The following is an 18,121-nucleotide window of genomic DNA, read 5'->3' on the forward strand; positions in this document are numbered from 1 at the left end:
TAAAATGCAATACTGTATCCTTCGCTGAGGGTACCCATGCAGCTGAGAGTTTGAAGCATCTTCTGGGTCAGGAAGTACACTTAGCCTATACAAGATTGTTGTTGGCCTGTGTAGACATATACAACACATGAAAGGTAGGGCAAATTCTCATAGATATGAGCTCCCTAGAGCCCTGGAGAGATACAGCTGTGTGGTGCCTAGTGCCTCCAGAGACTCAAACACCTCCCTACACAGCATCCTGTAAATTGTGTACAAGCTAGCCTGGTAGTGGAAACAATTTAACATGGCAAAGAGGAAAAAGCTGGCAAGATTAATCCCACTACATGGCACGTAATAATAAAGAAAAAAAAAACCCCACAACTTGTAGCAAAGTCCCATTGAACAACTCTGGATCAATCAGTCTGGGGAGATTGTGCTCCAGATAATACTGATCTAGTTGTGGGCTAAATCCCATCTTTTTAATTTAAAAGTAATAAGCATGTATTGCACTAACTAATCACTATATCTGTCTATTCCTCATTCTGTGCTGACACCATTTCTAGATCATACACACAATTGAAATCACGAAGAATGGAAACCAACAGAAATAGAGATATCACTTCATTCACTGCAGAAGGAAGAGCTCAGGAGGGAAGCTACCCAATACACACTTCACAGTGATTTAAAGAAGAATTTAGCATGGTAATCTACATGAGATGAATGTGTGAGTGAAGCTTTTATGCTTGCTTCTTGGTCTTTCTCCAAGGTGTCTTTGCCAGCTGGTTCATTTGTAGTCCATATGTGAACAGCATTCTTTAGCAAATCCCATTTCCCTGCCTTAAAACCATGACTCAGTCCTAATTCTGCACAGCATGTCCTGTGTGTTAGAAAATCTTGGATCCTTTTTTCAACTTCTGTTTGATTTTGGGGGTGGGGAAAGCGCATGTACTTTTGAAGGTCATGAAACATAAACTGCCATTTTCTAGGTAGTCATCAGCAATTACAACTCATGTGGCTATGCTGTACGCTCATGCTGACTTTTCAAGGTAATGTATTATCTTCCTGATCTTGCCTGACTCTAGTAGTTGGCACACTGGAAGGTTCTATGTTCCATCTGGAAGGTTAATTAACTGACTAATAACCAAGAAGCAAATGCAGATCTGAAGGGTGCATAATAAGAGGTGTAGTCTCCCATCATTCCCAACATACAGTCCTTAATCACCAGCCAAGGGAGCAGGAAAATCTTGTGAAAGACAACCTGTATTTTCACTTCGGTAGGCACTAGAGATTTGTGTCAGCTGAGGAAACTTCCCACTGACTCCGGTGAATAATAATATCTTTTCTGCTCTACATCCTTGGGATCACACCTTTGAACTGCTCACATTCCTTGTCAGTCATCATTACATATCTTCCTTAGGCTGAAGCTACACCAGAGGCAGACTGAAATTGTTTCTCTAAAGCCCACAAATCAGATTAGCAAAATTGTAGCACAATTCACTGTCACAATAGAGAAGCACTTTTAAAAGTTTTCTACCTGTCTTCTCCTTATTTCATTAAACATGAATTTGGAGTAATAAAAAATGTAGTCATTTTTGGTAAAATTGACCTATATCAAAATTTACTATACCTCAGTTCTGTTAGTATCAACAAATACCAAGGCAGAAAACTGATATATTAGAATTATACTATCACACTGGGAATTAATTTTGGGTTTAATTCCCAATTGTATGACATGATCCTGAAGCAAATGGACAGAGACAGAATGCCGAAGCTTAACGAAAGCTGAATGTTTTCTCTGACAGATGACCAATAGGATCCCCACTGGAATGAAACAGATGTGAAAATCAGTTCCATTTCTTACTGGAACTCCTCCCCTGCTTCATTAAATGCAACTAAATAGTCATAAAAATGTAAAGAGAAAGGTATTTTTTAAATATACATTTGCAGCATAATGCCATAGAAATTGTTTATATTAAGAGCTATTCTTTTTCAGAGCACATTTTAATTGATATATTACACCAGTCATGTATTTAGTGCTGAGTAACTCACCCCGCAAAGCCTGTTACTATATACTCCTAAGAAAAACTAGCGGCTCTGTACTTAATCATTAAGAGGCAACCTTTTTCTCCTGTTGGCTAATAGTTGACTGATATCCTGAAGCTTCAGTATTCAGATCTCTTTTACATAGCATCCATTGTATGTTAATGCAAGAGCCTAAGCTTTTGGTTTCCCTATGAACCAATTACAGAGTTCATGACAATAGAATTCCACAACTGAAATATGCATTGTGAATACAGAAAAACGCTTTTAATTCCTTTTTCTTGATTCTCAGTTAATACTTCCTTTTCTGGGTAAAAATTATATTATTCCCATAACTTCGTATTATTTTGTGTAGTTCTACCATATATACTTCCGACACCAAGACATCCTTCATTTTTATCATTCTTTTTTACAGATTCCCTGTATGATGTTTTAATCACACACATCAGTATGTTCTATCTCTGCAGTCCTTTTTTTTCTTAATTCAGACTTGATCAGATAGCTGTATTTCAGATAATAGCTATAACATCAGCTTTTGTACTGATGTTATTATATTCTAACACTTTATTCAGACTTCCTATTACAGTTTGACTTTTTTCACCTCCAGTGCAGCCTGAACAAAACTCTTCACTGAGCTGTTGCATTTGAAGTTTTGGGCTGTTGGTTGTGGTTTTTTTTCTTCTTTGTTCTTCTGGGCTCTTTTTCACTTAACTGGTTACAGTTAATTTATATTCTTGATTTAATAACAGCAACAGTTGATGTTGAAATATATTATTAGTTTGATATAAAAAAGCAAAATGTCCATAAGGGTAAATTGGGTCAGCAGTAGGACGATAAATCCTTGCTGATTACCTCAGTCTGTTATGAATATCGTTATACAGTTCTCCATAAAGAGTACATGTTGCAAAGTCATAAACAGGGAACCTTATCTGTATATGGGAGTAAGTAATTTCTTTATGAAATTGAAGGTAATGAGAGTTAAACAAACTAGTCTGTTTGAAATGCAAAAAAAAACCCAATTAAAAAGCAGGCTCTGTTTGCCTGTCTGCCTACTAACTCACACATAGGCCACACACATCTACTTATTCACAAATTCTAAGTGTTCTGTGATGCTTTAAATACTTCAGAAGCTCCTTCAGAAAAATCTTGCCTGTACTCTTCCATGTATGTCCAAGATACTTGAATTTAAACAAATAGATAATCTCACAATATTTCAGTTACCAACACATCCAAAAAGCAATTTCTGTTTGCTTTTTACTTCAATTTCATCTGGTATTGCTCTCGAACTTTACCTACTTTTTTTGATTTCTTGTTCTTAATGTGCAAAGTTTGTGTATGCGGAAGGATAAATAACATAAGCTGGAAAGAAGACAAGGTGGAGTATTTTAAAAACTATATTCAGATAATAAAATTACAAGATTACAATATAAAAACTTCTTAAAAATTAATCTTAAATAACAAGTATCTTTGGAAAGAATACATTTTGAGCATTTTTATTCACTGAATAGAAAGAAATGTTTAAATAACATAATTTGAAACTCATTTAAAAACAGTTTGAAAAGCAGAAGTATCTGCTGCTTATACAAACTTCATATAATTCAGCTTTTTTTCATTGTTGTTACTATTAATTAACTTTATAGTGATACTCAGAATATCCATGAACTAGGTGCAAGTGATAAAATTGAGACACAAACCCCATCCTGAAAAAAATTACTTAAAAAAAGATAGACAAAAAGCAGAATGAAAGGTAACATTATTCTTTGGCTGGATATAAGGAAAAGCTTTTTCATGCTGGACAGTCGAGCAGAGGCAGAGGTTGCCCAGAAAGATTGAGTAGTCTTCATTTATGGAAGTTTTCAAGACTGGGTAAACTCCTGAGCCACCCAGTGTGATCTTGTAGCTGACCCTGCTTGGAGCAGGAGGTTGGACTAGAGACCTTCTGAGGTCCTTGCAGCCTACACTATTATCCCACGGAATTATGCTGTGACTGTTCTTTACAGTGGAGAACCAGACCAAAGACAGAGTAAGTACAAAAACAGTGGTCCAATCTTCATGACTTAATTCTGGGTACAAGACCACAAAAATATTTTTGCTCACTTTTAACATAGACTAATATAATTCAGGACTTTGATAGCATATGCAAATGTCTATATTCTGTCACATAGTAAAACTGACATAATCTGTATTTTCAAAATTTAACAAATTGCCACAGATAGGAGTCTTGCTCAGACCTCTAAAAAAGGCACTACGTAACATATTCACATCACTGCTTGGACCTTTACTAGGGTACTTAACAACTAAAAGTGTGCCCATTAAGGATGCTTGGGGAACAGCAAGAAGACATTTTCATGGAGGCTTTACCTATAATTGTTATTATGGTTAAATGCTCTATTTCCAGTTATTTTCATAAAACAACAATACTTGGTGACATTAGTATGTTTAAAAGTTTTCTTTTAAACCACCTCTTGGTTTCATTCTAAACATTGTAAACTGCCTCTATTTTATGTTGAAGAGTGAATTGTGCAGAGAACTGCGCTGGTGTTCAGTAGGTTTAAGGTTTATTATGTTGAAGAGTGAATTGTGCAGAGAAGAACTGCGCTGGTGTTCAGTAGGTTTAAGGTTTAAGGTTTAAGGTTTATTTCTTTTATAGGTGTAACTGCAGTGAAGTTGTGATGAAATACTGCTAATATAAGCTCATTCTAGACACAGAAACACAAATACTACTAAAGCAAATATTATTATGTCATGATGTGCAGAAGCGTTTTTTCTCTTACCTTTAAGACTCCTGTTTGCCTAGAAGCAAACATCCAGAACCAGAACCGAACCCTACAGACCCCGAGGCTAGCTGGGAAGAGTTTGGTGGTAATTATCCTTGCTCTGTTTCCTTCCTTCTGGACAGATGAGTTTACATACAGAAAATGCTGTCCTTTACCTTGATAGAAAGATAAAAAACAGTTATAGTTTTTCAGTACTACTTCATGCTTCAGAGCATAAGCATTTTTACACACACAGGTACTGGTATGTTTTGCCACATACATGTATACCCTACCTTGGCTGTTCAGAGATCTTCCATGTGAGCTCTTCTAAGCCTCTCTGTAAACAGCTGATTAACAAGTGATATATCTGAAAAGATGATTCCCTGCCAGTTAGGATTTTTTTTGCTTTATGTTATTATGAAATATTAATGAACATTCTGTAAAGAAGATGGCTGTTCCTGTGGAAGGAGATTTTGAACTGTTATGGATGAACTGGTGCAAATTGTGCATCTGCACTATACCATCTTCTCTTTCTTATGGCAATAAATTCTCAAAACCTCAAAAATAAACTTGGTGCCTTCATACTCACCCTGTATACCCATCCCTTATATATGAGTTCATGTATTCTGCAGCTGAATCTAGGCGTATAGTTTCATATGCTTTGCAATTTAAAATTTCTCAAATCTCATTCTGCATTAAAGTAAAATAATTCAGGAATGCATATTTACGAAGAATAAGGTATATGATTTATACATCTGTGTGGGATGTAACTTCTAAGCAGGTATGATTATGAAGAAAGCTGCAATTGTGATGGTCAATGAACTAATTGTTATTCTGGAAAGGAAAGAAATATTTGTAAAACAAACTGGATAGTGATGGACCCAACTTAATTTCTAAATTTTAGCTTTTTCCTATATTGACAAGTCACTAAAATAGTATAAGCATCATATGCTAAGGCATGGTAACTAAATTTTCTGGCAGACTAAAGAAAGCACTCCACCTGGCAGCAGCTTCATTATAAGACCTAGAAGGCAGATGATTTCCTTCTCCTACAACTTTTCCATCACTAAAAAAAAATTGTTAGAACAAAAATAAGAAGTTTTTTTCAGTTGTAAGATCAATATGCGATACAATCTAGCACTTCTTAGTATTAAGGTGGCAAATACAGATTTTAAGAAAGCAAAACCAGAAAGCTGTTCATTGCTGTGTTACTTCAAGAGTCAGACACACTTGGACTGGGGTGAAAAACTTAAAAATTATTTCCCACCTGAAGTGAGCTGCAGTTATTTCTACCTAAAGTTGATGCAATTTTAGGCCTTTCACACATAAAGTGAATCTATGTAATGGGCTTTCAAACTGCTATCCAACACACCATTCTTACAGACCTGCAAATGTTCATTTGTTCAGAGTGGGAATTATTCAGTATGGATCTCAGTCAAAGGAAACCCAGAATTTGGACTATTTGTAAGTTGTAATGGCTGTCAAGGAAATGTTCTTAGTTTCTCTTGCCGTCTTTAAAGCAATCTTATTTGTGATGATGTTTTCAAGTGAGGTTATCTGGGTATCATGTTATGCCTCAAGCTTTTTCAAGAAACGTACATTTTCTCAGGGGATAAAAAACTATTTGAAAGATTATAATGACACGGATATACTATATTCTTCATAAACAGAATGATCCCATATAGCTGCATACTGACCAGGAAACTGGAAGATCAATATGACTGGCTATTTGTACATGAAATAAGATATATGGCAAAATGATATATGACATATAGTAAAAGTTAAACAAGTTTGGGTTTGCATTTGGCTGAAGTTTTTCAGGTTGAAACGTTCTGCATTTGATCAGCTACATCCTCTGAACATTTAAATAGCTCACAGATACAGCGGCAAAAGGTTGAAAGTGTCCTGTTTTAGAGCAAGAAAGAACGATTTGAGAAGGAAATGTATGGAAAGGAATATTTTTAAATTTGAGACCTGCATAAGCTTCAGATTGCAGAATGTTAAACAAATGAAACCACAGTTGTTATTTATCACTAAAAATCTTTGTTTTCAAATCACAGGGCTTATCTTTTCCCAGAGACTGTACCAATGCAATCAGTTAGTTCTGTTAAACTGATGCAATTTTTTTCCAAATGACCATTTCTATCCACCTGAAATCTGTAATGTCAGTTTAAGTTGTACTGGAAATGAAGACACATTTAAACCACTATGAGATTCCTCCACACAAAGTTGTGCCAATACTCTTAATACAAAGTTGGTATAGTATCACAGGCTTCATTATATTACTATGATGGCATGCATGGTCTGTACAATGAGTTTATAAGCTTAGTAACCAGAAGAAATGATTTTGGAACAAGAATGAATTGGACTGGAGTCAGGAATGGGCTGATAGATACTTCTGGACATTACAGGTTGTCAGTATCTAGGCCGTTGGCAATTCTGACAAGTGATTTCTCTGTAGCTAATGTGAACATTTCTTGCCCAGTTAATTTACAAGTAAATTAGAAATCTGGGTAATTTTGCAAACACATTTGCTCTAACCTTGTTTTCCTCTTGCTTTGCTTTTTATTAACTTTATTTTTCCTACAATTGCTGGGTAATTTCACAGAAGCAAAGAAGAACCAATTTAAAGAGAGAAACTGTAATAGAAAAGCACACAAAATCTCCTTGAAGAGCCAAGGGCTACTGGTTGTTTCGTCATCACACTGCATCAAAGGAACATCATGAAAGTAAGTCAGACTAATGATTTGCAAAGAAGAGCTTGCCTGGGACAGCTGCAATAGTTTCTACCTCTACCTGTCTATTCTGTCCCCTTCTAAGAGGAATGAAATTCCACATTTACAGCCTGCAATAGGAACACAAACTGGTATGGATGTCTGCTTTCTCCAAAATGAAAAACTGTGATTTGTGGCAGGTAAGCAGTTCCCTCATGATCAGGGAATTCTGCAGCAGGTGCAGAATCCTCTAAAGGAAAAGGGAGGATAAATGAGTAGGACAGAAATGTTTACAGCCACCTGCCAATAAGATGTCTCTGTTGATTTTGGAAACATAAAATACCAAAAAAAAAGTGTCAAAACCTAGAAATCATGTGGCTTGCAAATTCAAGAGAAAAACAGTAGAAATTGTGATATTCCTACATTGAATCCTAACCTTTGCTGATTAGATGAAAATTAAAATAGGGTTTCTAACCAGTAAAGCTCGTGGAAAGAAAAGCTAAGCACTTCTCAAATAGAGACTGGTACACTTATGACATAAATTAATATTCCATCCAGATTTATTATATTGTATAATCTATATAATGGATTATAACATTTTATATTTGTATAATACAATATATATTTATAGCTTGCAGTCTACATAACTCAAATAACCACAATTGCCTATTAATACATTTCATTCTCCTAACAATCAGTAGGCATCCTGGTAGTAGTCTATCAGCAACATCTTCTGGGGGCATCTAGGGAAACACTTCTAGATTAAGATTTCTGGCAAGCCCATGTCAGGGAGGTAAGTTAAACCAAGATCTTAGATAGGAACTTTAAGCATTTCATGTGCATCCACACACACTGCTCCTCAGCCATCCTTTAAGGACCTGTGTATGATTGTACATTTTTCTAGAATTCATTAGGATGGTACCACACTCCAGGAAAAATAGATTATTCAAAATATTGACAAGGAGAAGAATACTGTTGATAGCCAGTCACACATTCAGAGAATTCAACTTTTAAAGACAGACTCTGTAGAGAAGAAATTTAGTATTAGAATAGAATAGACTATTTCAGTTGGAAGGGACCTGCAATGATCATCTAGTCCAACTGCCTGACCAAATCAGGGCTGACCAAAAGTTAAAGCATGTTATTAAGGGCATTGTCAGGCTGACAGGCTTGAGGCATCAACCACCTCTCTAGGAAGCCTGTTCCAGTGTTTGACCACTGGTAAAGAATTTCTTGGTAAAGAAATGTTCCTAATGTCCAGTCTAAACCTGATCCAGATCATTGATAAATATATTGAACAGAACTGGCCCTAGAATTGAGCCCTGAGGAACACTGTTGGCGACCGGTTGCCAGCCAGATGTAGCCCCATTCACTACAACCCCTTGAGCCCTTCAGCCAGTTCTTCACCCAGCACACCATGAACCCACTCACCCCACAGTTGGACAACTTGTCCAGAAGGATTCTGTGAGGGACAGTATCAAAAGCCTTAACTAAAATCCAGAAAAACTACATCCACCACTTTCCCTTCATCTACTAGGTGGGTGACCTTATCACAGAAGGATATCAAATTAGTTAAACAGGATTTTCTGTTTGTGAATCCATGTTGACTGTGCCTGATGAATGCCTTTCAATAGTTCATAGTATAATCTTCTCCATAATTTTTCCAGGATCTGAGGTTAGACTAACAGGTCTGTAGTTCCCTGGGTCTTCCCTCATGTCCTTTTTGTAGACAGGAACAACACTGGCTAACTTCCAGCCAGCAGGAACCTTCCCAGACTCCCAAGACCTGTGGCAGATGATCAAGAGGGTTCCTGCCATAACATCCATTAGCTCCTTCAGTACTCTGGGATTGAATCCCATCAGGCCTCACAGACTCATGAACATTCAGCTAATACATCTGGTCCCTTACAAATTCAGTGTCCACAAATGGAAAGTCACTGTTCTCACACTCATGGTCCTTCGACTCAGAGGACTGGGCAGCACAAGGTCTATCAGTATTATTAAAGACTGAGGCAAAAAACCCCATTGAATGCCTCCATATTTTCTTCATCCTTGTTAGTCAGATGACCATCTTCTACAAGTATCAGTCCAATGTTTTCTATTCATGCTGCAGCTACACATACAGAAACCACTAGTATTAGGGCCTTACACCAGGTTTCATACAGAGATTGAATCATCTGAATCCAGTAACTTCTGTAAGGAATGAACAAAATACTAGCGACTGGTGAGAAAAATGCAGAGCTGGTGATTGGGAGAGAGAAAGATAACAACAGATTACCCTGGGTTCTCAGAAAAACATGAGTTAGTTAGGGGTTCATAAGATGTCCTAATGTTGTTTTGTCCAGGTGCAAGATGATACTGGGAACACAAAGCTGATACTTGCATGGAGCTGCCTATAAAAATGCCTACAATGCAACAAGATTTTCCAGAGACTGACTACAGCACAGTCAGGGTCATTGGATGGTCTCAGTCAAGGTGCTGCTTCTTATAAGCTCCACACTTTGTGCTCAGGTGACCTGAGAGAATTGGATGGCTGGAATATTGTTTGCACCTTTGTTTATCCAAAGGTTTTCAGCCATTCAGCAGTGCATGGATTCACCGTCACAGCATTTCTGAGCAAGAGCTGATGGAATATCTTAGTGAGCCATGATTACTGCCAAATATATCCCCTTTCAATGTATTAAAATTTTCATATGTGTAGTTCTTTAAAAGTTTTCAAATAGACCCTTAATTAATAATATCATTGCAGACTTGGAGACACTTACTGCATTTGTACAGGCATGTTGTACCGCTTAGAAAGAGGTCTGTTGTGTCCCACATGTGATGGTTAATTAGTATCTTCACATTATATTTAGCAGCTCATTGTCTAGGAAATTACTAAACAAATGCATCAAGCTGAAGTGGAGTATAAAGAATGATATAATCAGGACCACTCTGAAAAGAGCAACCTATAAAATTACAGTGCTGCTGAAGTAATGATTAAAAAGGTTGGTAATAGGCTACTTATGCCAGGCTGTTTGGTTTTGTGTTCAGACAGCACTAGAAGTTACCAGATAGTATAAATGACAAGACTCAATACGTGAAAACATTTCATATATTTTTTCTGCATATATTTTTTTTGCATGGCTTTTTTGTGATACTTATCCTCTGTTGTAATTTTAGTATAAAAGTGAACATTTTAAATAGTTGTTTCGAGCTGCTTTGTAAACTGTGCTAATTGCTTACTGTGATTTGTCTGCATATATAATAAACTCAACTGTTCACACTGAGATTTGCTGTTATCTTGGCACTAATCTACAGGATTTTTTTTTAATTAAGTGAATATTTTATTTTCCCAAAAGTGATGTAGGACACATGCCAATACCTGGTGTATGGTCAGTATCAGGACCCGTTTGACCCGTGACAGCACTGTTGCTAATATTCCAGTCAAGATCATCACTAGGGTCTTGTGTTAATCCACATACAATAGTCCATTCTTGATCTTGTGTTTCGAAGTTACAGCTTCCAGGAATACTTGTGTAGTAACCTGAAAATATGGCAAGAAGTAAATTATCATCCCAGCTCTTATATGTAAAAGGCTATAATGAACATATATGGTATACATGAACTCTACATTTCTCTTACCATACATGGTAATGGAAAGGGCTCTGTTTGGCAAATGCTATGATCCCCTGTGTTCCATGGATGGACATAAATAATATGTGGTAGTTGGTGAGGAAAGAAAAAATTCACCCTATGCTTCCTGAGTAGGTATAAACAGCCTTAAATTTTATTACAGTTACATGTCTGTGTAAGTCTTGAGGACTAACCAATGACTTCACCAATTTTAGTTATTTTTCAAGGTGAATGGACAGAATAATTCCCAGCCAATTAGCTAGCAAAACTGGACTCCACTTCCACAGCGGCATTTTTCATGAATATATGTTGGCTAATCCTTGTGAGTGTTATGCATTAAGGCAGTTTTATGACGAGAGAGAAATTGTAGTGATTAGGACGTTGGCTGAATTCAGATCTTTGTTAAACTTCCCATTTCTAGATCTGTCTCTGATGTTTCAGGTGACATTGGAAAAGTAATTAATCAACAAAATTATACAAATACCATGGCAAAGGTGGATCAAATAGCATCACAAACTCTTCTTTGGCTTCTAATGGTCTTTTCCTTAGCTATAAAATAGCGGCAGCTACACAATTGCTGAGTGAGAGCAAGGACTATGCCTGTGAGAGTTTGGAAAGGTTCCAAACTGTTAAACATCACAGTCAGTGGTGTATTCTAGAAACAGGTCTGACTGTGACTATTTCAGAACCTCAAATGGATTTGAGGATTTAGAGTGTGTTTCCAGTTAAAATACAATTATTTATGTATCATTGTCTAGATATAAAGGATACAGATAAAAAGAATAGATGTAATTACCTTTTAGTCATCTAATCTGTTTTTTTCCTATTTTCTACTTTAATGCTACAAAACCAGCTGATGCCATTCTTTGTAAAAATAACATCATTATCATAAACCTGTTTTGTATGACCAAGATCTGCACACACACTGTAATCCTGTGGACTTGTTTTTCTGTAAAAATGTGTCGCCTTTGTTAAATGTATAGGACTAATATCTTAAAAGAAGAATAATTTGGATCCAGCAAATAACCTATATCCCACTGAATGCTAGGAGAAGGACCAGCACTGTTCTGTGCTGTACTCTTACCATACTGTAAGGGACCAAATCATCTCTCATGAGGAGAGGCTGAGGGAGCTGGGACTATTCAGCCTGGAGGAGAGAAGGCTCAGTGGGATTTTATCAGTGTGTATAAATACTCTCTGGGAGGGTGTAAAGAAGACAAAGCCAGGCTCTTCTCAGTGGTGCCCAGTGTCAGGACAAGAGGCAATGGGCACAAATAGAGGAAGTGCTTTTTAAGATTAAGAAAAAACAACTTTTTTTTTTAATGTCAGGCTGGTCAAGCACTGGCACAGGTTGCCCAGAGAAGCTGTGGGTCTCCATTCTTGGAGATATTTAAAACCTGACTGGCACAGCCCTGGAAACCTATTGCAGTGGACCCAGTTTTGAGCAGAAGGTTGGACTAGACAATCTCCAGAGGTGCCTTCCCACGTCAACCATCCTGGGCTTACTACAATTCACAGTATGGCCTTTGGGAATCATGAAAGGAATATACAGATGCACTGAGCATCCACATTGATGCTGCATTACAAGCATCATGTAAGCCTAATAAAGCCTAACTCCAACACCAAACACTGTCACATGCAGGAAGGGCAAAGAAGGGAACCCATTCATCTAAACAAGTACAATTTTCTTGTACAGTTCTAACAAAATCAAAGTCCAAATGCACTTGGAATTTATACTGTTCATAACAGATTCATAATAGACTTCAGGAATTCTACCCTAATATCTCCACAGTGCATTCAGAAGGCAATTATTAATAAATATTTATGAATGGTATTTACAGGGTTGACGGAGTCACCCAACATATCTGCACCTGCTGGGTACTTTTTATTTTATGGGTAAACAGAGCCTAGAGGATTGTTCCATTTATCTGAAAAATTGCTTTTATTTCAATAATTCAAACACTCCTCTAGCTGGTTCATCAACACTGAGGTTTGCTATTAATCAAATCTGGGTGTATAATTGGCTCCAATTCATGAAAATTGAAACTGCTTTCATGTGTGCTTTTTTCACCTCAGTACTTCCAGCGGGTTACTGAAAGAGAATGAAAATTTTGCAAGATTGCCTGACTGGATTGAATGAAGCATAGAGTAAGTAATTTCCATGAGTTTATTTTAAAAAGAAAAAGTCCACCAGCCTACGTGGATGCAATTCATTTCATCCAGATTCTGTTGTAAATCCTGCACAGAGGAATTGCTGCTGAGTAGATTATGGTCCGTTTACTTCTTTGGAGTTACACTGGAATAAAACTATAGAATGTGAAATAAGCTTGGACCTTGAGCTCAGAGAAAAAGGAGAAAATTACAGACAAATGTGGCCATAACCACTTGTGATGGTGCAGGTTAGACTGTGAAGGGCTTTCTCTGTGCTTGTTCTGCTCTCTTTCCTGATTAAGCAGCTCCTGTGGCCTTTTCACTAAAAAATAAGATTTCCATATCTAGAAGGTACTATGTGCCCATTAATGTTGTTTATTCCCATCTATAAGATATATGTTCAGGGAAAAGGTGTGTTTATCCAAATGTAAGGCCTCATGTTGTTGGAACTAAGATATAGTAGATATGGAAATTTTATACCTGAGGTTTATCTGGGTATTCTGTATGCCAGATTACAGTATCTGTCCTCTATTGTTAACCTGATATTTTGTCAGTTCTGCAGCAACAGCAAGACGAAAGATTGATGAAAATATTTTGATGTAACTACAGACTTCCCATCTACAATAAAAGGATATTTCACTCTATTTATTTGAACTTAATATCAGTATTTTTTTTCTTTCTTTGGAAAAGCTTTTCTGCAGTACAGCAAAGACTGTGTTGTTTTATTGTGATTCAGGATCATTTATGGCTTGAAATGTTTCCATCTATTATCTGACTAAGAAAAGAGAGTTGATGCTATCATTGTCCTTCCAGACAACACAAGACACAACACTACCCCACGAAGATGCTATGTCCTGTAACAATATTTACAGAATAAATCAAGTGCCTCAATAGTTTTCTGAATATCTTTACAGAGCAGTTTAAGTTGGGTGGCAATTCATACTTACTATGTCTCTGTTAGGTCTGTAAAATATTACAGGGGTGAGTTTACAGAATATTTTGCTGCACTTACATTGTCTAACTCCTGAAAAAATATGAATATTATATACAAGAAATTCAAATTATCTGCTTAAAATCTATCTTTTCTTGGAATCTACTTGAAAAAAAGCTAGGCTTTTGAAGTTATCATTCAATGTAGATTAATTTCCATGGATATGACTCAAAAAATTCACTGGAATGCAAAGCACTTACAGGAGACAGAAAACAGAAATAGAAACAATAGCTCTAATGTATGCATTTCAGAACTGTTATTTACTTTTATGAAAACAATAAAGAGGGAGAAACTCCAAGTTAAATCTCCTATAGTGACATCTTCACATGTATTCCCAGTTGCAAGTCTGCTGTCTGGCTAAAACAATATAATTTACATCACCCAATAAAGGGTCACTGTTTCTGTAACCCTCACCAGTCAAAGCATTGAGCAACTCCATGCAAGAGAAAATGCCTTTGATTTTCAAGAGATCCCCAAGAATTGGTTGATTTCAATGGACTTCAACCCAATGTGAGCATTGAATTGATGCATGTGATACATTTACTTTATCGACCAAGGTTACTTTTGATTGTAACTGCACTATGGCAGAATTTGGCCCTCCAGCTTGAAGATTAAGAATTAGACTGATTATTGAACTGTATATATGGACTGCTTAAGCTTCCTTCTCCAAAAGTCTGGTCTGGACAGTGACTGTAAATAAACGAAGACATGGAGCAGGAACAAAGGCACAAAGTTTTACTGCTTTTGAGTTTCAAGTCTGAATTGGGAAGCCTGTTAACTTGATCCAGATTTTCAAAACTGAGCTGTGTCCTTTCATCTCAAACAACATTAGTGAAGAATACCTGCACACAAATCTTGTCTCAGTATTTGCTAGGACTGCAAAAATATAAACAGATTGGATTCTGTCCAACTGTTCTGTAATAGAGTATTAGCAAGAAAATATTTTCATAGCTCTGCAGTAGCAGTGAGAACAAAGAACAATGAACATGTAGTAGTGATAAACTCCGATCACAAACACAGGATTAATCTGAAAGGAAAGACAGGCCTGTTTCTAAATAATTGCTTTTTATAGCAGAATCATGTCTAAATGCTATTGTGCATTAATTTGCTCTACTTAGCTTTTTCATTCAACATTGACAGCTCAACATGCTTTCAACTTAGTAAATGAGTTTACATGTCGTCTTAGAGTTAATTTGTATTGTAACCCATGGATTTTATTCCTTAAATATGGTTTTAGTCCTTAAGCTGTTTTGTTTTTTGGTTTTTGGTTTGTTTTTTTAATATTTAGTCTTTGGTTTGAGTAACTTACACTTTTGCAACTAAATCACATTTAAACACTTTTTGCAATAAATACCTCTGAGGATCTGAAAATGTCAGACCTTCTGTGTTGGGAGAGCAGGCAACCTGCTTGTAATTATTTTCTGAGCATGTGTGAATTCACCTAAGCTACGCTACAGAATTTAAAGTTGTAATTCTAACTGGAGATCACTAATACACAAAGACATACTTACTGCAGTCAGCTTCATCCGATAGGTCTTCACAATCTGGTTTATAGTCGCAGATGAACTGAGACTGTATGCAATTCTCATTCCCACACGCAAAATCAGTGAGGGCAGGGCATTCCCTGGGATTCTCTCCAACTGAAACCAACAGGACATTTAAATCAATATTGTAATTAAATGAAAGGATGCTCTTTTTTTATTTGTTTAGCCATTATAGTTCATAACCCAAGTGATTTACTGCTTCCAACAGATGTTATTTGGTCTCACTCTTTTAATGCTGCATTATGTCTGTCTAGACTACTATATTGGCCTTGCCCGAAGCTTCCAGAATAGGATGTTTTGCCTGGAAGAAAATTCAGTTCAGCATCAACACAACTGTTTCCCCAGGGTATTCATTGTGCACGTTCCGTAAGAAAGGGTTCTTTGAACTGTTGAAAAGTACACAGGCTAAAGGCTTTATTCTGTTCATAATATGGGACATCATTTGGTAAATAAGAACATTTTAAACTGAGAAAAATCACTGTTATGTAACCTTTGTGTAGTGTATAATTTTTTTAAAACCTTTATAAGATGTTTATCTTTTTTTGAAGAGCTTAGAGAAATTTCTGCTCTGAGTGTGTGAACTGCCCAGAAATTCCTCTTATGGGATTTAATATGAGTATCTGTTTACAACAACAATTTTTTATCACCTCTGAAAGTGAGTGAAAATTTTTTCATAAGATGAGAGTAACTCAGTAACTTTCACATAAAGCACTAGGGTCAAAGCCAAAGAGTGCTGAGATTCAGCCATGTCTCAACTGTCAGACTATATAGAAACTGACATAAATTATTTTTTAGTTCAGTGCACTGGGTGTATAATTTCAATTAGCACTAATTGAAACAGTTCTGATAATCCCAAATGCAGCATTTCAGGTACGCTTCTGTTAACCTAAGATTGTTTTTCAGACTAGACCTCCAAGTCGTGCAACACAACATTTAGGAAAAGGTATTGTGACTCTGTTCATTGTAATATCTTTCATTTTTTCCTTCAAACATGACTAAAATGTGACACAACATTAAACACAGTCTGGACAGAACACCTTGATATTTACCTTTGTGCAGGCCCATATTTCCAGAAGGGGAAGTTATTGTTGTCAGGGTGTTAATCTCCTCAAATAGTGGTACTTACTGAATTTTACAGACTACATTTACAGAGTACATTCTCATTCAAATAGGAAAAGAGAACTAAATTTTTTGTTTAGTTTAAAAATATACTCAAGGTAATATTAAACAGAGCAACAACACAGCATTAAAATGTAATTCAAATATTTATAATGGATAGTTCCAAAAAAATCAGTGATAAGGCTGGTTACCTGCAGGATTTGACTTAAATTTTCTGTTTTGAAATAGATACATTCCTGAGCATTGGAATAAATAAAATCTGGTCTCAAATTGATATCTGTCTTGTTTTGGTTTTTATTGTCAATTTGATCTGACTAGGTTTCAGAGAATCCACAGACAACATTGCCATGAATGCCTTAAATAAAGGAAAAGCTATGGCTGCTTCTTCCAGAGAATCCATGTAGCAGAGAGCCCTTAGCAGAAGAATGGACTCTTGAGAAAAGATTGACTGCAGCATTTGTCACAGTTAAGGCAGTGTTCACAACTCTCTCAAATGATGTGATAAAACTTGAGTGAAAATACTACGAAAAATTCATTAATATGGCTTATCCTGAATTCTGGAAAACCACAGAATCACAGAATAGTTGAGGTTGGCAGGGACCTCTCAAGATCGTCTAGTCCAAATCCCTGCTCAAGCAACCTCAACTACAGCAGGTTGTGCAAGACCATGTCCAGTTGTGTTTTAAATATATCCACAGATAGAGACTCAACAACCTTTCTGGACAACCTGTGCTTGTGTTTGACCACCCTCACAGTAAAAAAAAAAGTGTTTTCTTGTGTTCAGACAAAATTTTCTGGTTTTTTAAATTATGCCCATTGCCTTGTGTCTTGTCAGTGGACAATTATGAGAAGAGTCTGACACCCTCATCTCCATTCCTTCCCATACACTGGAAATGATGCACTGGAAAATCAAGTGACTGCCTTAAGTCACTCAATGGCTTGAATAATGACAGAAATTATTTAATGGTAGAGCCAATTTTCACATCTTATTTCACTGCATATGAAAGAGGTACATTATCACCATATAGGGGAATGACATTTGAAAATCCATGTCTTTGCAACTGATCATATTTCTCACCTTTACCTCTTTTCACTTTTGATCAAGACAATATTAAGTTACTCTGCCATTTATATTTAGCACTTAATATTAACTACAGTTGTTCTTTTTTTAATAAGATAATTTATAGTACTTAAAGCATACCAGAAGCCAGT

The 18,121-nt window shown here is 36.4% G+C and overlaps 1 protein-coding gene across 1 annotated transcript in view; it reads right to left on the minus strand.

Annotated features, from left to right (window-relative positions):
* The window catches only part of MALRD1 (MAM and LDL receptor class A domain containing 1), a 276,978-nt gene that overhangs the window by 78,665 nt on the left and 180,192 nt on the right, over window positions 1-18,121 (minus strand). Inside the window, exons 29-31 of the mRNA XM_009637718.1 lie at window positions 15,758-15,886; window positions 10,854-11,015; window positions 4,794-4,951 (exon numbers count right to left, since the gene is read on the minus strand). Of these exons, the coding sequence (XP_009636013.1) occupies window positions 4,794-4,951; window positions 10,854-11,015; window positions 15,758-15,886 (449 nt within the window). The remainder of the gene's footprint in view (window positions 1-4,793; window positions 4,952-10,853; window positions 11,016-15,757; window positions 15,887-18,121) is intronic.

Source organism: Egretta garzetta, unplaced genomic scaffold, assembly GCF_000687185.1.
Source record: "Egretta garzetta isolate BGI_Z169 unplaced genomic scaffold, ASM68718v1 scaffold434, whole genome shotgun sequence".
Taxonomy (NCBI): Eukaryota; Metazoa; Chordata; class Aves; order Pelecaniformes; family Ardeidae; genus Egretta; species Egretta garzetta.